The sequence below is a fragment of the Salmo salar genome, chromosome ssa02, assembly GCF_905237065.1.
Source record: "Salmo salar chromosome ssa02, Ssal_v3.1, whole genome shotgun sequence".
Taxonomy (NCBI): domain Eukaryota; kingdom Metazoa; phylum Chordata; class Actinopteri; order Salmoniformes; family Salmonidae; genus Salmo; species Salmo salar.
The window spans coordinates 93,963,027-93,979,856 of NC_059443.1; the positions used below are offsets into that span (position 1 = coordinate 93,963,027).

At 42.6% G+C, this 16,830-nt stretch overlaps 1 protein-coding gene across 3 annotated transcripts; it reads right to left on the reverse strand.

Moving 5' to 3' along the window:
* Positions 1-95: 95 nt before the first annotated feature.
* fbxl18 (F-box and leucine-rich repeat protein 18) lies at positions 96-16,060 on the reverse strand. Of its 3 annotated transcripts, none has more exons than XM_014187118.2 (7): positions 15,899-16,060; positions 13,267-13,464; positions 12,811-13,172; positions 12,530-12,629; positions 9,291-10,393; positions 4,231-4,449; positions 96-713 (listed from the first exon to the last, which is right to left on the reverse strand). In XM_014187118.2, the coding sequence occupies exons 1-7, from the start codon at positions 15,956-15,958 to the stop codon at positions 503-505; spliced, it is 2,253 nt and encodes a 750-aa protein (XP_014042593.1). In that variant the 5' UTR covers positions 15,959-16,060; the 3' UTR covers positions 96-502. The 3 variants fall into 3 exon arrangements, 2 of the variants coding, with proteins under 2 accessions (XP_014042593.1, XP_014042590.1); XM_014187115.2 differs by having other exon boundaries at positions 12,811-13,196; XR_001326460.2 differs by lacking the exon at positions 96-713 and having other exon boundaries at positions 8,881-10,393; positions 12,811-13,196.
* Between the last annotated feature and the right edge of the window lie 770 nt (positions 16,061-16,830).

The window sequence follows — 16,830 nt, forward strand, 5'->3', positions numbered from 1 at the left end:
CCCTCAGAGCCTGGTTCCTCTCTAGGTTTCTTCCTAGGTTCAGAGCCTTTCTAGGGGAGTTTTTCCTAGCCACCCCTCAGAGCCTGGTTCCTCTCTAGGTTTCTTCCTAGCTTCCAGCCTTTCTAGGGGAGTTTTTCCTAGCCACCCCCTCATAGCCTGGTTCCTCTCTAGGTTTCTTCCTAGGTTCCTGCCTTTCTAGGGGAGTTTTTCCTAGCCACCGTGCTTCTACGCCTGCATTGCTTGCTGTTTTGGGGGTTTTAGGCTGGGTTTCTGTACAGCACTTTGAGATATCAGCTGATGTAAGAAGGTCTTTATTAACACATCTGATTGATTGATTGATTGTTTGAGTTGTTGTTATCCGTTCGGATCAGGTCTCTATATTAAACAGGAATCATTTATACACTTCGGGTCCGGGTGGAAAAGCACCAGGTCCATTTTGGATCCGTGAAGACCTCTAGTCTGAGAGGCTGCGATTGGCTAGACGCCTCTTCACTCTCTGGCATCACCACGGCGATGAGGGGCTCTGATTGGCTAGTTGACTCTTCTCTCTCTGGTGTCCCAATTGAGACGAGGGCGGGGCCTGGGCAACGCGGCTCTGGAAGAGGGTCAGTTGATCGAGCAGTGGGAGGGGCATGTCTCTGATGACCAATGGGAGGTCTTCATGGAGCAGAGGGTGGATGACCACACTGAGGGCCGGACGCTCCCCAGAGAAACTAGAGGAAGGACAGGGCTTCATTATATAGAACTATCAATATATAGAAATATAGTAATATAGAACTATCATTATATAGAACTATCATTATATAGAACTATAATTATATAGAACTATCCTTATATAGAAATATAATTATATAGAACTATCATTATATAGAACTATCATTATAAAGAACTATCAGTATATAGAACTATAATTATATAGAACTATCCTTATATAGAAATATCATTATATAGAACTATCATTATATAGAACTATCATTATAAACAACTATCAGTATATAGAACTATAATTATATAGATCTATCCTTATATAGAAATATAATTATATAGAACTATAATTATATAGAAATAAAATTATATAGAACTATCCTTATATAGAAATATCAGTATATAGAACTATCATTATATAGAACTATCCTTATATAGAAATATAATTATATAGAACTATCAATATATAGAAATATAATTATATAGAACTATCCTTATATAGAAATATAATTATATAGAACTATCATTATATAGAACTATCATTATATAGAACTATAATTAGATAGAACTATCATAATATAGAACTATAATTAGATAGAACTATCATTATATAGAAATATAATATAGAACTATCATTATATAGAAATATAATAATATACAACTATCATTATAAAGAACTATCATTATATAGAACTATCATTATGAAGAACTATCAGTATATAGAACTATCAGTATATAGAACTATCCTTATATAGAACTATCATTATATAGAACTATCATTATATAGAACTATCAGTATATAGAAATAAAATTATATAGAACTATCCTTATATAGAAATACAATTATATAGAACTATCAATATATAGAAATATAATTATATAGAACTATCAATATATAGAAATATAATTATATAGAACTATCCTTATATAGAAATATAATTATATAGAACTATCATTATATAGAACTATCATTATATAGAACTATAATTAGATAGAACTATCAATATATAGAAATATAATAATATAGAACTATCATTATATAGAAATATAATAATATACAACTATCATTATAAAGAACTATCATTATATAGAACTATCATTATAAAGAACTATCAGTATATAGAACTATCAGTATATAGATCTATCATTATATAGAAATATAATTATATAGAACTATCCTTATATAGAAATATAATAATATAGAACTATCATTATATAGAACTATCATTATAAAGAACTATCATTATATAGAACTATCTAGAACTATCATTATATAGAACTATCATTATAAAGAACTATCAATATACAGAAATATAATTATATTGAACTATCCTTATATAGAACTATCCTTATATAGAACTATCATTAGATAGAACTATCATTATAAATAACTATAATTAGATAGAACTATCATTATATAGAACTATGATTATATAGAACTATCATTATAAAGAACTATCTAGAACTATCATTATATAGAACTATCTAGAACTATCATTATATAGAACTATGATTATATAGAACTATGATTATAAAGAACTATCTAGAACTATCATTATATAGAACTATCTAGAACTATCATTATATAGAACTATCATTATATAGAACTATCTTTATATAGAAATATCAGTATATAGAACTATCATTATATAGAACTATCATTATATAGAACTATAATTAGATAGTTCTATATAATGATAGTTCTATCATTATAAAGAACTATGATTAAATAGAACTATGATTATATAGAACTATCATTATATAGAACTATCATTATATAGAACTATAATAATATAGAAATATCAGCAGACATCATCATTTTCTCTTGACTGACAGACTCACATCGATCAGACGGAGAGAGATAGACTCACACCGATCAGACAGAGAGAGACAGACTCACACCGATCAGACAGAGAGAGACAGACTCACACCGATCAGACGGAGAGAGACAGACTCACACCGATCAGACGGAGAGAGAGACTCACACCGGTCAGACGGAGAGACAGACTCACACCGGTCAGACGGAGAGACAGACTCACACCGGTCAGACGGAGAGACAGACTCACACCGGTCAGACGGAGAGACAGACTCACACCGGTCAGACGGAGAGACAGACTCACACCGGTCAGACGGAGAGACAGACTCACACCGGTCAGACGGAGAGACAGACTCACACCGGTCAGACGGAGAGACAGACTCACACCGGTCAGACAGACTCACACCGATCAGACGGAGAGAGACAGACTCACACCGATCAGACGGAGAGAGAGACGGACTCACACCGATCAGACGGCGAGACAGACTCACACCGATCAGACGGCGAGACAGACTCACACCGATCAGACGGAGAGAGACAGACTCACACCGATCAGACGGAGAGAGAGACGGACTCACACCGATCAGACGGAGAGAGAGACGGACTCACACCGATCAGACGGCGAGACAGACTCACACCGATCAGACGGAGAGACACAGACTCACACCGATCAGACGGAGAGACACAGACTCACACCGATCAGACGGAGAGACACAGACTCACACCGATCAGACGGAGAGACAGACTCACACCGATCAGACGGAGAGACAGACTCACACCGATCAGACGGAGAGACAGACTCACACCGATCAGACGGAGAGACAGACTCACACCGATCAGACGGAGAGACAGACTCACACCGATCAGACGGAGAGACAGACTCACCGATCAGACGGAGAGACAGACTCACCGATCAGACGGAGAGACAGACTCACCGATCAGACGGAGAGACAGACTCACCGATCAGACGGAGAGACAGACTCACCGATCAGACGGAGAGACAGACTCACACCGATCAGACGGAGAGAGACAGACTCACACCGATCAGACGGAGAGAGACAGACTCACACCGATCAGACGGAGAGAGACAGACTCACACCGATCAGACGGAGAGAGAGACAGACTCACACCGATCAGACGGAGAGAGAGACAGACTCACACCGATCAGACGGAGAGAGACAGACTCACACCGATCAGACGGAGAGAAACAGACTCACACCGATCAGACGGAGAGAGACAGACACACCGATCAGACGGAGAGAGACAGACACACCGATCAGACAGAGAGAGACAGACTCACCGATCAGACGGAGAGACAGACTCACACCGATCAGACGGAGAGACAGACTCACACCGATCAGACGGAGAGACAGACTCACACCGATCAGACGGAGAGACAGACTCACACCGATCAGACGGAGAGACAGACTCACACCGATCAGACGGAGAGAGACAGACTCACACCGATCAGACGGAGAGAGACAGACTCACACCGATCAGACAGAGAGACAGACTCACACCGATCAGACAGAGAGACAGACTCACACCGATCAGACAGAGAGACAGACTCACACCGATCAGACAGAGAGACAGACTCACACCGATCAGACAGAGAGACAGACTCACACCGATCAGACAGAGAGAGACAGACTCACACCGATCAGACAGAGAGACAGACTCACACCGATCAGACAGAGAGACAGACTCACCGGTCTAGCAGCGTTTTCTGTAGCGTGCGACACGCCGCCAGAGTTCCGCCCAAGAACATGTGACACACCGTGACGTCGCGGCAACACTCCATGAAGGTAACCACGGCGGCGGGGTGGAAGGTTCCGTTCCGTGAGACGAGACAGAGGCGGCGGAGACGAGAGCAGCATGACAACGCCTCCCAGAATGCACCGTTGCACACCAGGTAGGGCTGCTCCAACCTACACATTATACACAGAACCAGTCAAACGTTTGGACACAACTTCTCTTTCCAGGGTTTTTATTTTATTTTTTACTATTTTCTACATTGTAGAATAATAGTGAAGACATTAAAACTATGAAATAAAGCACATATGGAATCATGTGGTAACCAAAAAAAAATATCTTAAAACAAATCAAAATATATTTTAGATTCTTCAATGTAGCCACCCTTTTGCCTTGATGACAGCTTTGAAACACTCGTGGCATTCTCTCAACCAGATTCATGAGGTAGTCACCTGGAATGCATTTCAGTTAACAGGTGTGCCTTGTTAAAAAGTTAATAAATGTGGAATTTCTTTCCTTCTTAACGCATTTGAGTCAATCAGTTATGTTGTAACAAGGTAGGGCTGGTATACAGAAGATGGTCTTTCACCATATAGGGCTAAGTCCATATTATGGTAGGAACAGCTCAAATAAGCAAAGAGAAACTGTATGTATATAAATGTGTATAATGTGTGTGTTATATATATATATATATATATATATATATATATATATATATATATACATATATATATATATACACACACACACACACACACACAAACACACACACATATATATAAATAGTGTATAATGTATATATATATATATAATGCATATAAAGTATATAATGCATGTATATATAAAGTATTTAATGTGTATAATGTATATAAATGTGTATAATGTATATAAATGTGTATAATGTACATATATAATGTGCATCATGTGTATATAATGCATATGTATAATATATATGTGTATATATGTGTATAATGTATATAAATGTGTATAATGTATATAAATGCATATAATGTATATAATGCATGTATATAAAGTATTTAATGTGTATAATGTATAAAATGTGTGTATATAATGTGTATAATGTATAAAATGTGTATATTTATTGTATATAATGTGTATATATATTGTATATAATGTGTATATTGTATATAATGTGTATATATATTGTATTTAATGTGTTTAATGTATATAAATGTGTATATATATTGTATGTAATGTGTATAATGTATATAAATGTGTATATATATTGTATATAATGTGTATAATGTATATAATGTGTATATATATTGTATATAATGTGTATATTTATTGTATATAATGTGTATATTTATTGTATATAATGTGTTTAATGTATATAATGTGTATATTTATTGTATATAATGTGTATATATATATTGTATATGTGTTTAATGTATATAAATGTGTATATATATTGTATATAATGTGTGTATATATATATATATATATATATATATATAATGTGTATATATATTGTATATAATGTGTTTAATGTATATAACCTGTATATATATTGTATATAATGTGTTTAATGTATATAAATATTGTATATAATGTGTATATATATTGTGTTTAATGTATATAATGTGTATATATATATATTGTATATAATGTGTATATATATTGTATATAATGTGTATATTGTATATAATGTGTATATTTATTGTATATAATGTGTATATATATTGTATATAATGTGTATATATATTGTATATAATGTGTTTAATGTATAGTAGGTACACTACTGTTCAAAAGTTTGGGTTCACTTAGTCATTTACAACTTTAACAATGTCTACACTGTATTTCTGATAAATTTTATGTTATTTTAATGGACAAAAAAAATGTGCTTTTCTTTCAAAAACAAGGACATTTCTATTGTAGTATTGTAGCTGGAAACGGCTGATTTTTTTAATGGAATATCTACGTAGGCGTACAGAGGCCCATTATCAGCAACCATCACTCCTGTGTTTCAATGGCACGTTGTGTTAGCGAATCCAAGTATGTCATTTTAAAAGGCTAATTGATCATTAGAAAACCATTTTGCAATTATGTTAGCACAGCTGTCAACTGTTGTACCGATTAAAGAAGCAATAAAACTGGCCTTCTTTAGACTAGTTGAGTATCTGGAGCATCAGCATTTGTGGGTTCGATGACAGGCTCAAAATGGCCAGAAACAAAGAACTTTCTTCTGAAACTCGTCAGTCTATTCTTGTTCTGAGAAATGAAGGCTATTCCATGTGAGAAATTGCCAAGAAACTGAAGATCTCGTACAACGCTGTGTACTACTTCCTTCACAGAACAGAGCAAGCTGGCTCTAACCAGAATAGAAAGAGGAGTGGGAGGCCCCGGTGCACAACTGAGCAAAAGGACAAGTACATTAGACTGTCTAGTTTGAGAAACAGACCCACAAAACACCAGTCTCAACGTCAACAGTGACGAGGCGACTCCGGGATGCTGGCCTTCTAGGCAGAGTTGCAAAGAAAAAGCCATATCTCAGACTGGCCAATACAAATAAAAGATTAAGATGGGAAAAATAACACAGACACTGGACAGAGGAACTCCGCCTAGAAGGCCAGGATCCCGGAGTCGCCTCTTCGCTGTTGACGTTGAGACTGGACAGAGGAACTCTGCCTAGAATGCCAGCATCCTGGAGTCGCCTCTTCACTCTTGACGTTGAGACTGGTGTTTTGTGGGTAATATTTAATGAAGCTGCCAGTTGAGGACTTGTGAGGCGTCTGTTTCTCAAACTAGACACTAATGTACATGTCCTCTTGCTCAGTTGTGCACCGGGGCCTCCGACTCCTCTTTAATGTGTATAGCAATTTGTGGCTAATAAAGAACAGAAAGGCCTGTTGATATATAATGTATATAATAGTATATATACAATGTATATAATAGAATATATAATGCATATAATGTGTATAATGTATATAGTGTGTGTATATAATGTATATATGTATATAATAGTATATATAATGTATATATAATGTATCATGTATATATACTGCTCAAAAAAATAAAGGGAACACTTAAACAACACATCCTAGATCTGAATGTAATAAATAATCTTATTAAATACTTTTTTCTTTACATAGTTGAATGTGCTGACAACAAAATCACACAAAAATAATGAATGGAAATCCAATTTATCAACCCATGGAGGTCTGGATTTGGAGTCACACTCAAAATTAAAGTGGAAAACCACACTACAGGCTGATCCAACTTTGATGTAATGTCCTTAAAACAAGTCAAAATGAGGCTCAGTAGTGTGTGTGGACTCGATGTTGCAGGCAGCAGAACGTTCTCCACGGCGTCTCCAGACTCTGTCACGTCTGTCACGTGCTCAGTGTGAACCTGCTTTCATCTGTGAAGAGCACAGGGCGCCAGTGGCGAATTTGCCAATCTTGGTGTTCTCTGGCAAATGCCAAACGTCCTGCACGGTGTTGGGCTGTAAGCACAACCCCCACCTGTGGACGTCGGGCCCTCATACCAGCCTCATGGAGTCTGTTTCTGACCGTTTGAGCAGACACATGCATATTTGTAGCCTGCTGGAGGTCATTTTGCAGGGCTCTGGCAGTGCTTCTCCTGCTCCTCCTTGCACAAAGGCGGAGGTAGCGGTCCTGCTGCTGGGTTGTTGCCCTCCTACGGCCTCCTCCACATCTCCTGATGTACTGGCCTGTCTCCTGGTAGCGCCTCCATGCTCTGGACACTACGCTGACAGACACAGCAAACCTTCTTGCCACAGCTCGCATTGATGTGCCATCCTGGATGAGCTGCACTACCTGAGCCACTTGTGTGGGTTGTAGACTCCGTCTCATGCTACCACTAGAGTGAAAGCACCGCCAGCATTCAAAAGTGACCAAAACATCAGCCAGGAAGCATAAAAACTGAGAAGTGGTCTGTGGTCACCACCTGCACAACCACTCCTTTATTGGGGGTGTCTTGCTAATTGCCTATAATTTCCACCTGTTGTCTATTCCATTTGCACAACAGCATGTGAAATGTATTGTCAATCAGTGTTGCTTCCTAAGTGGACAGTTTGATTTCACAGAAGTGTGATTGACTTGGAGTTACATTGTGTTGTTTAAGTGTTCCCTTTATTTTTTTGAGCATTGTATAATGCATATAATGTGTATAATGTGTGTATATAATGTATGTAATGTGTATGTGTATAATGTATATAATGTGTATAATAGTATATGTATATAATTTGTATATATATAATGTATTTAATGTGTATAATGTATATATAATGTATATATAATGTATATAATAGTATATATAATGTATATAATGTGTATAATGTATATAATGTATTTATAATAGTATATTTAATGTGTATAATGTATATAATAGTATATATAATAGTATATTTAATGTGTATAATGTGTAGAACAGTTTGTGGCTAGTAAAGAACAGAAAGGCCTATTGATATGTATATATATATATACACATTATATATATATATATAGTAGTAATATAGTATTATAATATAGTAACACTTGTGTGCAGTTCCTCAGTGTGTTTCTCAGTGTGTATGTAGTGTGTGTGTAGTGTGTATGTAGTGTGTATGTAGTGTGTATTCTCACCGTAGCTGTGTGAGCTGGGTGCAGTTCCTCAGTGTGTATGTAGTGTGTGTGTAGTGTATGTGTAGTGTGTATGTAGTGTGTATGTAGTGTGTATTGTCACCGTAGCTGTGTGAGCTGGGTGCAGTCCCTCAGTGTGTATGTAGTGTGTATGTAGTGTGTGTGTAGTGTGTGTGTAGTGTGTGTAGTGTGTATGCAGTGTGTATGCAGTGTGTATTCTCACCGTAGCTGTGTGAGCTGGGTGCAGTCCCTCAGTGTGTATGTAGTGTGTATGTCAGTGTGTATGTAGTGTGTATGTAGTGTGTATGTAGTGTGTATTCTCACCGTAGCTGTGTGAGCTGGGTGCAGTTCCTCAGTGTGTATGTAGTGTGTATGTAGTGTTTGTGTAGTGTGTATGTAGTGCGTTTTCTCACCGTAGCTGTGTGAGCTGGGTGCAGTTCCTCAGTGTGTCCAGCAGGGCGGCGCTGTAGTTCCATGTCTTTAAGGACCCCAGGTTGGCCAGAGATAACGCCCGCAGGTCCCTGCAGCGCTCAGCCACCTGCACCAACCCAGATCCCTTCAGTATCCCGGGCAACCCGGCCAACGTCAGCGTCCGCAGCCCCCGGAAACCCCGCAGAGCGGCGATGTGCTCGTCCCCGACGCGGCGAGCGTACGCGCACGCGCTCTGATCCGCACGCGGCCCGGCGCACGGCTCGAGACGCGGCAAAGCGGAGACGAAACCGGGTCCCGTTAACTCCAGGACTTCCAGACGGGGGCAGCCGGACAGCAGGGTACCCAGCCCGGAGGTGCCCTCCCTGGGGAGAGAGTCGTCACAGCCCGGCCTGTAGGTCTGGAGCCCGACTCGCGACGGCTTCCTCAGACCCAGCAGAGAGGAAGAGGAAGAAGAGGAGGAGGAAGAGGAGGAAGGAGGAGGAGACGGCGTGTGCGAACTGTCCGACAGAGCGCAAACGGGCAACGCCAGCGAACGGAGGTGTGCGAGTTTCGCCAAACTCGTACACAGGTGCGCGTTGTCTTCCAGCCCGGGCGTGTGCGTGTCGTCGTGGTGATAGTGCGTGTGTGACAGGTTGAGGTGTGACAGGTCGGGACAGCCAATGACCAGCCGGCTCATCGCCTCGGCAACAAGCTCCTCCTCTCCCCGCGCTCTACCGCGCTCTGGGTAATTGGAGGCGTGGCCTATGCCGCTGAGATTCAGGCTGACCAATCGCGTCGGGTCTCTCGCTCCGGCGCCGGTCAACGATTGGATGACAGTTTGTCGTAACGCGGGGCAACGGGAGAAGTTCAGGTGTTTGGGAGCGTTGCTGAGAAGAACCTGTCGTAGCGACGCGGCGTCCAACCAGGAGCGAGGCAACTGCAGGGCTTCCAGGTCGCCGTGCTGAACGAGGCTACGGGCCAATGAGGATGCAGCAGGCCAGTGGGCGGGGTTCGGACCAGGAACTGAAACCAGGAAGCAGCGGAGACGTTCCGGAACGTGAACACTGAACACAGCGAGGTAGAGGAGGAGGAGAGTCTGGTTCACCTAAACACACACACACACACACACACACACATTATAACCACCCTGACGTTATAAACACGTTATAAACACGTTATAAACACCCTGACGTTATAAACACGTTATAACCACCCAGACGTTATAAACACCCTGACGTTATAAACACGTTATAACCACCCTGACGTTATAAACACCCTGACGTTATAAAACCGTTATAAACACCCTTAAGTTAAACACGTTATAAACACCCTGACGTTATAAACACGTTATAACCACCCTGACATTATAACCACCCTGATGTTATAAACCCCCTGACGTTATAAACACCCTGATGTTATAAACACCCTGACGTTATAAACACGTTATAAACACCCTGATGTTATAAACACGTTATAACCACCCTGACGTTATAACCACCCTGACGTTATAACCACCCTGACGTTATAAACACGTTATTAACCACCCTGACGTTATAAACACATTATAATCACCCAGACGTTATAAACACGTTATAACCACCCTGACGTTATAACCACCCTGACGTTATAAACACGTTATGAACACCCTTAAGTTAAACACGTTATAAACACCCTGACGTTATAAACACATTATATCCACCCTGACGTTATAGCCACCCTGACGTTATAAACACGTTATAGCCACCCTGACGTTATAAACACGTTATAACCACCCTGACGTTATAAACACGTTATAACCACCCTGACGTTATAAACACGTTATAACCACCCTGACGTTATAACCACCCTGACGTTATAACCACCCTGACGTTATAAACACGTTATTAACCACCCTGACGTTATAACCACCCTGACGTTATAACCACCCTGACGTTATAAACACGTTATTAACCACCCTGACGTTATAACCGCCCTGATGTTATAAACCCCCTGACGTTATAAACACCCTGATGTTATAAACACCCTGATGTTATAAACACGTTATAACCACCCTGACGTTATAACCACCCTGACGTTATAACCACCCTGACGTTATAAACACGTTATTAACCACCCTGACGTTATAAACACATTATAACCACCCTGATGTTATAAACACCCTGACGTTATAAACACCCTGATGTTATAAACACCCTGACGTTATAAACACGTTATAAACACCCTGATGTTATAAACACGTTATAACCACCCTGACGTTATAACCACCCTGACGTTATAACCACCCTGACGTTATAAACACGTTATTAACCACCCTGACGTTATAAACACATTATAATCACCCTGACGTTATAAACACGTTATAACCACCCTGACGTTACAAACACGTTATAACCACCCTGACGTTATAACCACCCTGACGTTATAAACACGTTATAGCCACCCTGACGTTACAAACACGTTATAACCACCCTGGCGTTACAAACACGTTATAACCACCCTGACATTACAAACACGTTATAACCACCCTGACGTTATAAACACGTTATAGCCACCCTGACGTTATAAACACGTTATAGCCACCCTGGCGTTATAAACACGTTATAACCACCCTGACGTTACAAACACGTTATAACCACCCTGACGTTATAAACACGTTATAGCCACCCTGACGTTATAAACACGTTATAGCCACCCTGACATTATAAACACATTATAACCACCCTGATGTTATAAACACCCTGACGTTATAAACACCCTGATGTTATAAACACCCTGACGTTATAAACACGTTATAAACACCCTGATATTATAAACACGTTATAACCACCCTGACGTTATAACCACCCTGACGTTATAACCACCCTGACGTTATAAACACGTTATTAACCACCCTGATGTTATAAACACATTATAATCACCCTGACGTTATAAACACGTTATAACCACCCTGACGTTATAACCACCCTGACGTTATAAACACGTTATGAACACCCTTAAGTTAAACACGTTATAAACACCCTGACGTTATAAACACATTATAACCACCCTGACGTTATAACCACCCTGACGTTACAAACACGTTATAGCCACCCTGACGTTACAAACACGTTATAACCACCCTGACGTTACAAACACGTTATAACCACCCTGACGTTATAAACACGTTATAACCACCCTGACGTTATAAACACGTTATAACCACCCTGACGTTATAAACATGTTATAACCACCCTGACGTTACCTCTCCAGGAGCCAGGCGGGCTGTAAACTCCTCCAGCTGTTGGTAGTGAGGAACACTGCTCTGACCAATCATCAGCTGGCAACACACACTGGTACCCTCCCTACACACACACACACACACACACACACACACACACACACACACACACACACACACACACACACACACACACACACACACACACACACACACACACACACACACACACACACACACACACGCGGGTCAAAACCAAAACGTTTTTAGTTTCTAAATGTGTCGGCGGTCTCGTTGCGTCTCACCTGGTGACGTCAGGTATGTCCAGCTGCAGCTGTAGACTGAGGAGGCGGGAGCAGCAAGGGACGACGCCGTAACTGGGCGTCAGGACCGTCTGGCTCAGCTCCGACAGGCGAGACAGCGAATCACGGGCCTCGCCGCTCAGGTGGGCGGAATCGAAGCCGGGCGACACGTCGAAAGCCAGAGATCGGAGGCGAGACAGGGAGGAGAGGAGGCGGGACAGACGCAGGGAGGTGACGCGACATCCCGATAGGTCCAGACGCGTCAGGGAGCGACAGCGAATCAGACGGTCGATGGTAGAACCCGACAGCCAATAGCAGCCGCTAAGACTGAGGGACTGCACGTGATTGGATAGATGCTTCAGCACCTGGCGAATAGCACCGTCATTTGCCTGAAGAAGGAGGGATCAGAGAATTAAGAGAAAATGATTTGTGTGTGTGTGGGGTGTGTGTGTGTGTTACCGTGTATTCCTCAGACAGTGTGACCGTGGTCAGCAGGGTCTTGTCGTAGCAGAGTGTGTGTAGCTTGCGGCAGGTCCAGGAAACGTTGTTCACGAGGTCAGAGGTCGAGACGTGGCGCAGGATACTTAACAAGATCTCATCGGAGAAGTCTGACATCCCGATCGACCCCGACACCATCCCATCCTCTACACACACAGCCTGGAGAGAGACAGAGAGAGAGAGACAGAGAGAGAGAGAGAGAGAGACAGAGAGAGAGAGAGAGAGAGACAGAGACAGAGACAGAGAGACAGAGACAGAGAGAGAGAGACAGAGAGAGAGAGACAGAGAGAGAGACAGAGAGAGACAGAGAGAGAGACAGAGAGACAGAGAGAGAGAGACAGAGAGACAGAGAGACAGAGAGAGAGAGAGAGAGAGACAGAGAGACAGAGAGACAGACAGAGAGAGAGAGACAGAGAGAGAGGTTAGAGGACCGGGGGTCAATCTAAACTAGCCGTCCTTCCAGGTCGTCCCTCTAGGGGTCAATCTACAGTCGTCCCTCTAGGGTCAGTCTACAGTCGTCCCTCTAGGGGTCAGTCTACAGTCGTCCTCTAGGGTCAGTCTACAGTCGTCCCTCTAGGGGTCAGTCTACAGTCGTCCCTCTAGGGGTCAGTCTACAGTCGTCCCTCTAGGGGTCAGTCTACAGTCGTCCCTCTAGGGGTCAGTCTACAGTCGTCCCTCTAGGGGTCAGTCTACAGTCGTCCCTCTAGGGGTCAGTCTACAGTCGTCCCTCTAGGGGTCAGTCTACAGTCGTCCCTCTAGGGGTCAGTCTACAGTCGTCCCTCTAGGGGTCAGTCTACAGTCGTCCCTCTAGGGGTCAGTCTACAATCGTCTCTAGTATTCATTCCACTGACAGACTTGATGAGCCATTTTGACTGGAACTAAGCATATATATATGTAATGTCATTTAGATTTTGTACATGGTCAGACCTAGTTATAACCTAGTTATAACCAGTTATAACCACAGACGAGTACATAAAGTGCTTCATCTCTGCAGGTGATCTGAGGATATGGAGAATATAAATCACTGATTCAAGGCTCTCATGAGGCGTCACTACAGACCCTGGTTCAGCGGCTGGGGCCGTCACTACAGATCCTGGTTCAGCGGCTCGAGGCGTCACTACAGACCCTGGTTCAGCGGCTGGGGGCGTCACTACAGACCCTGGTTCAGCGGCTGGGGGCGTCACTACAGACCCTGGTCTAGCGGCTGGGGGCGTCACTACAGACCCTGGTTCAGCGGTCTAAGGCACTGCATCTCAGTGCTGGAGGCGTCACTACAGACCCTGGTTCAGCGGCTGGGGGCGTCACTACAGACCCTGGTCTAGCGGCTGGGGGCGTCACTACAGACCCTGGTTCAGCGGTCTAAGGCACTGGAGGCGTCACTACAGACCCTGGTTCAGCGGCTGGAGGCGTCACTACAGACCCTGGTTCAGCGGCTGGGGGCGTCACTACAGACCCTGCTTCAGCGGCTAGAGGCGTCACTACAGACCCTGGTTCAGTGCTCTAAGGCACTGCATCTCAGTGCTGGAGGCGTCACTACAGACCCTGGTTCAGCGGCTAGAGTCGTCACTACAGACCCTGGTTCAGCGGTCTAAGGCACTGCATCTCAGTGCTGGAGGCGTCACTACAGACCCTGGTTCAGCGGCTGGGGAAGTCACTACAGACCCTGGTTCAGCGGCTAGAGGCGTCACTACAGACCCTGGTTCAGCGGCTAGAGGCGTCACTACAGACCCTGGTTCAGCGGTCTGAGGCGTCACTACAGACCCTGGTTCAGCGGTCTAAGGCACTGCATCTCAGGGCTAGAGGCGTCACTACAGACCCTGGTTCAGCGGCTGGAGGCACTGCATCTCAGGGCTGGAGGCGTCACTACAGACCCTGGTTCAGCGGCTGGAGGCGTCACTACAGACCCTGGTTCAGCGGCTGGAGGCGTCACTACAGACCCTGGTTCAGCGGCTGGAGGCGTCACTACAGACCCAGGTTCAGCGGCTGGAGGCGTCACTACAGACCCTGGTTCAGCTGTCTGAGGCACTGCATCTCAGTGCTGGAGGCGTTACTGTCGTCCCTAATTCGGGTCCAGGCTGCATCACATCCGGCCGTGATTAGGAGTCCCCATAGGGCGGCGCACAATTGTCCCAGCCCGTCGTCCGGGTTTTGGCCGGTGTAGACCGTCATTGTAAATAATAATTTGTTCTTAACTTGTTCGCTGACAAGACAGCGCCAGAGTAAGGCTTAACGTTAGCTAAGCTAACAAGCTAACACCAGGTAGACATCTAACAGTAAGCTAAGCTAACAAGCTAACACCAGGTAGAAAGCTAACAGTAGCGAAGCTAACAAACTAACACCAGGTAGACATCTAACAGTAGCTAAGCTAACACCAGGTAGACAGCTAACAGTAGCTAAGCTAACAAGCTAACACCAGGTAGACAGCTAACAGTAGCTAAGCTAACACCAGGTAGACAGCTAACAGTAGCTAAGCTAACAAGCTAACACCAGGTAGACAGCTAACAGTAGCTAAGCTAACAAGCTAACACCAGGTAGACAGCTAACAGTAGCTAAGCTAGTTTTACTAACGTTACACTGGTTTTGTTCTACCAACCTGTACAATTTGATTATCCATATCTTCATCCAATGCTCTTCCGTTTACAGACGAAGTCATAGTTTTTTGGTTTTTTTTGTTGCGTGTGTTTTAATCAGGACATGTCTACCAGCAGAGAACTAACTAGCTTCATGTGACAGCTGGAACTGCAGGAAGTAAAACGCTCTGTTTCACACCGGAACATTGAGGACGGAACATTTTCCGGAAGCCGCACCTATAAAGTCTTCCCCCCATCCCCAAACCCCCCAGAGAGGGTTGTCTCCCCAATAAAAATAAATGTAATTTTCACTCTAAAATTGTTCATTCTAGCTAATAAAATAACATAAATGACTTAACTTCTCCTTTAGCACCTCAATTGGCAGTTTTATAATGTTTTCATTATGGTAACTAAGGTGGTAAATAAGTACGGGGGAAAAAATGTATGAAATGTATGCATTCACTACTGTAAGTCGCTCTGGATAAGAGCGTCTGCTAAATGACTAAAATGTAAATGTAAAATGTAAGTTCCTCTTTAAGAGGAAAGATCATATCTTGTCTGTCCTTGCCCATAGAGATTGTTTTGAGCCCCACCTTTGTTGCCTGTTTGCCTGTTTTGCATGTTATTTTGGCATTAATACGTGTCACATATCAGTTTGCAAACAATGTAAAAAAAAAATATATATATATATACATAATTGAGTTAATAAAGCTGCATACAAACATGGTCTCTTTTGTGTTTTCTTGAGTAAAGCAGCTCCAAAATGCAGGTGTTTCAGCCCAGCTCAGTGCTTTCTGTGGTGGAGGGGCAAGACAGCAGCAGAAAATACGGAACGTTGCGCCATGATTGGCTCAGTGTTCTGTCACTCATGGGGACACTACGCCACCACCAAGTCCTAAGGGTAGAGCTCTAAAATTCAAAGCCCCCTTTTGGGTGCTGCCATAGAGTTACATTT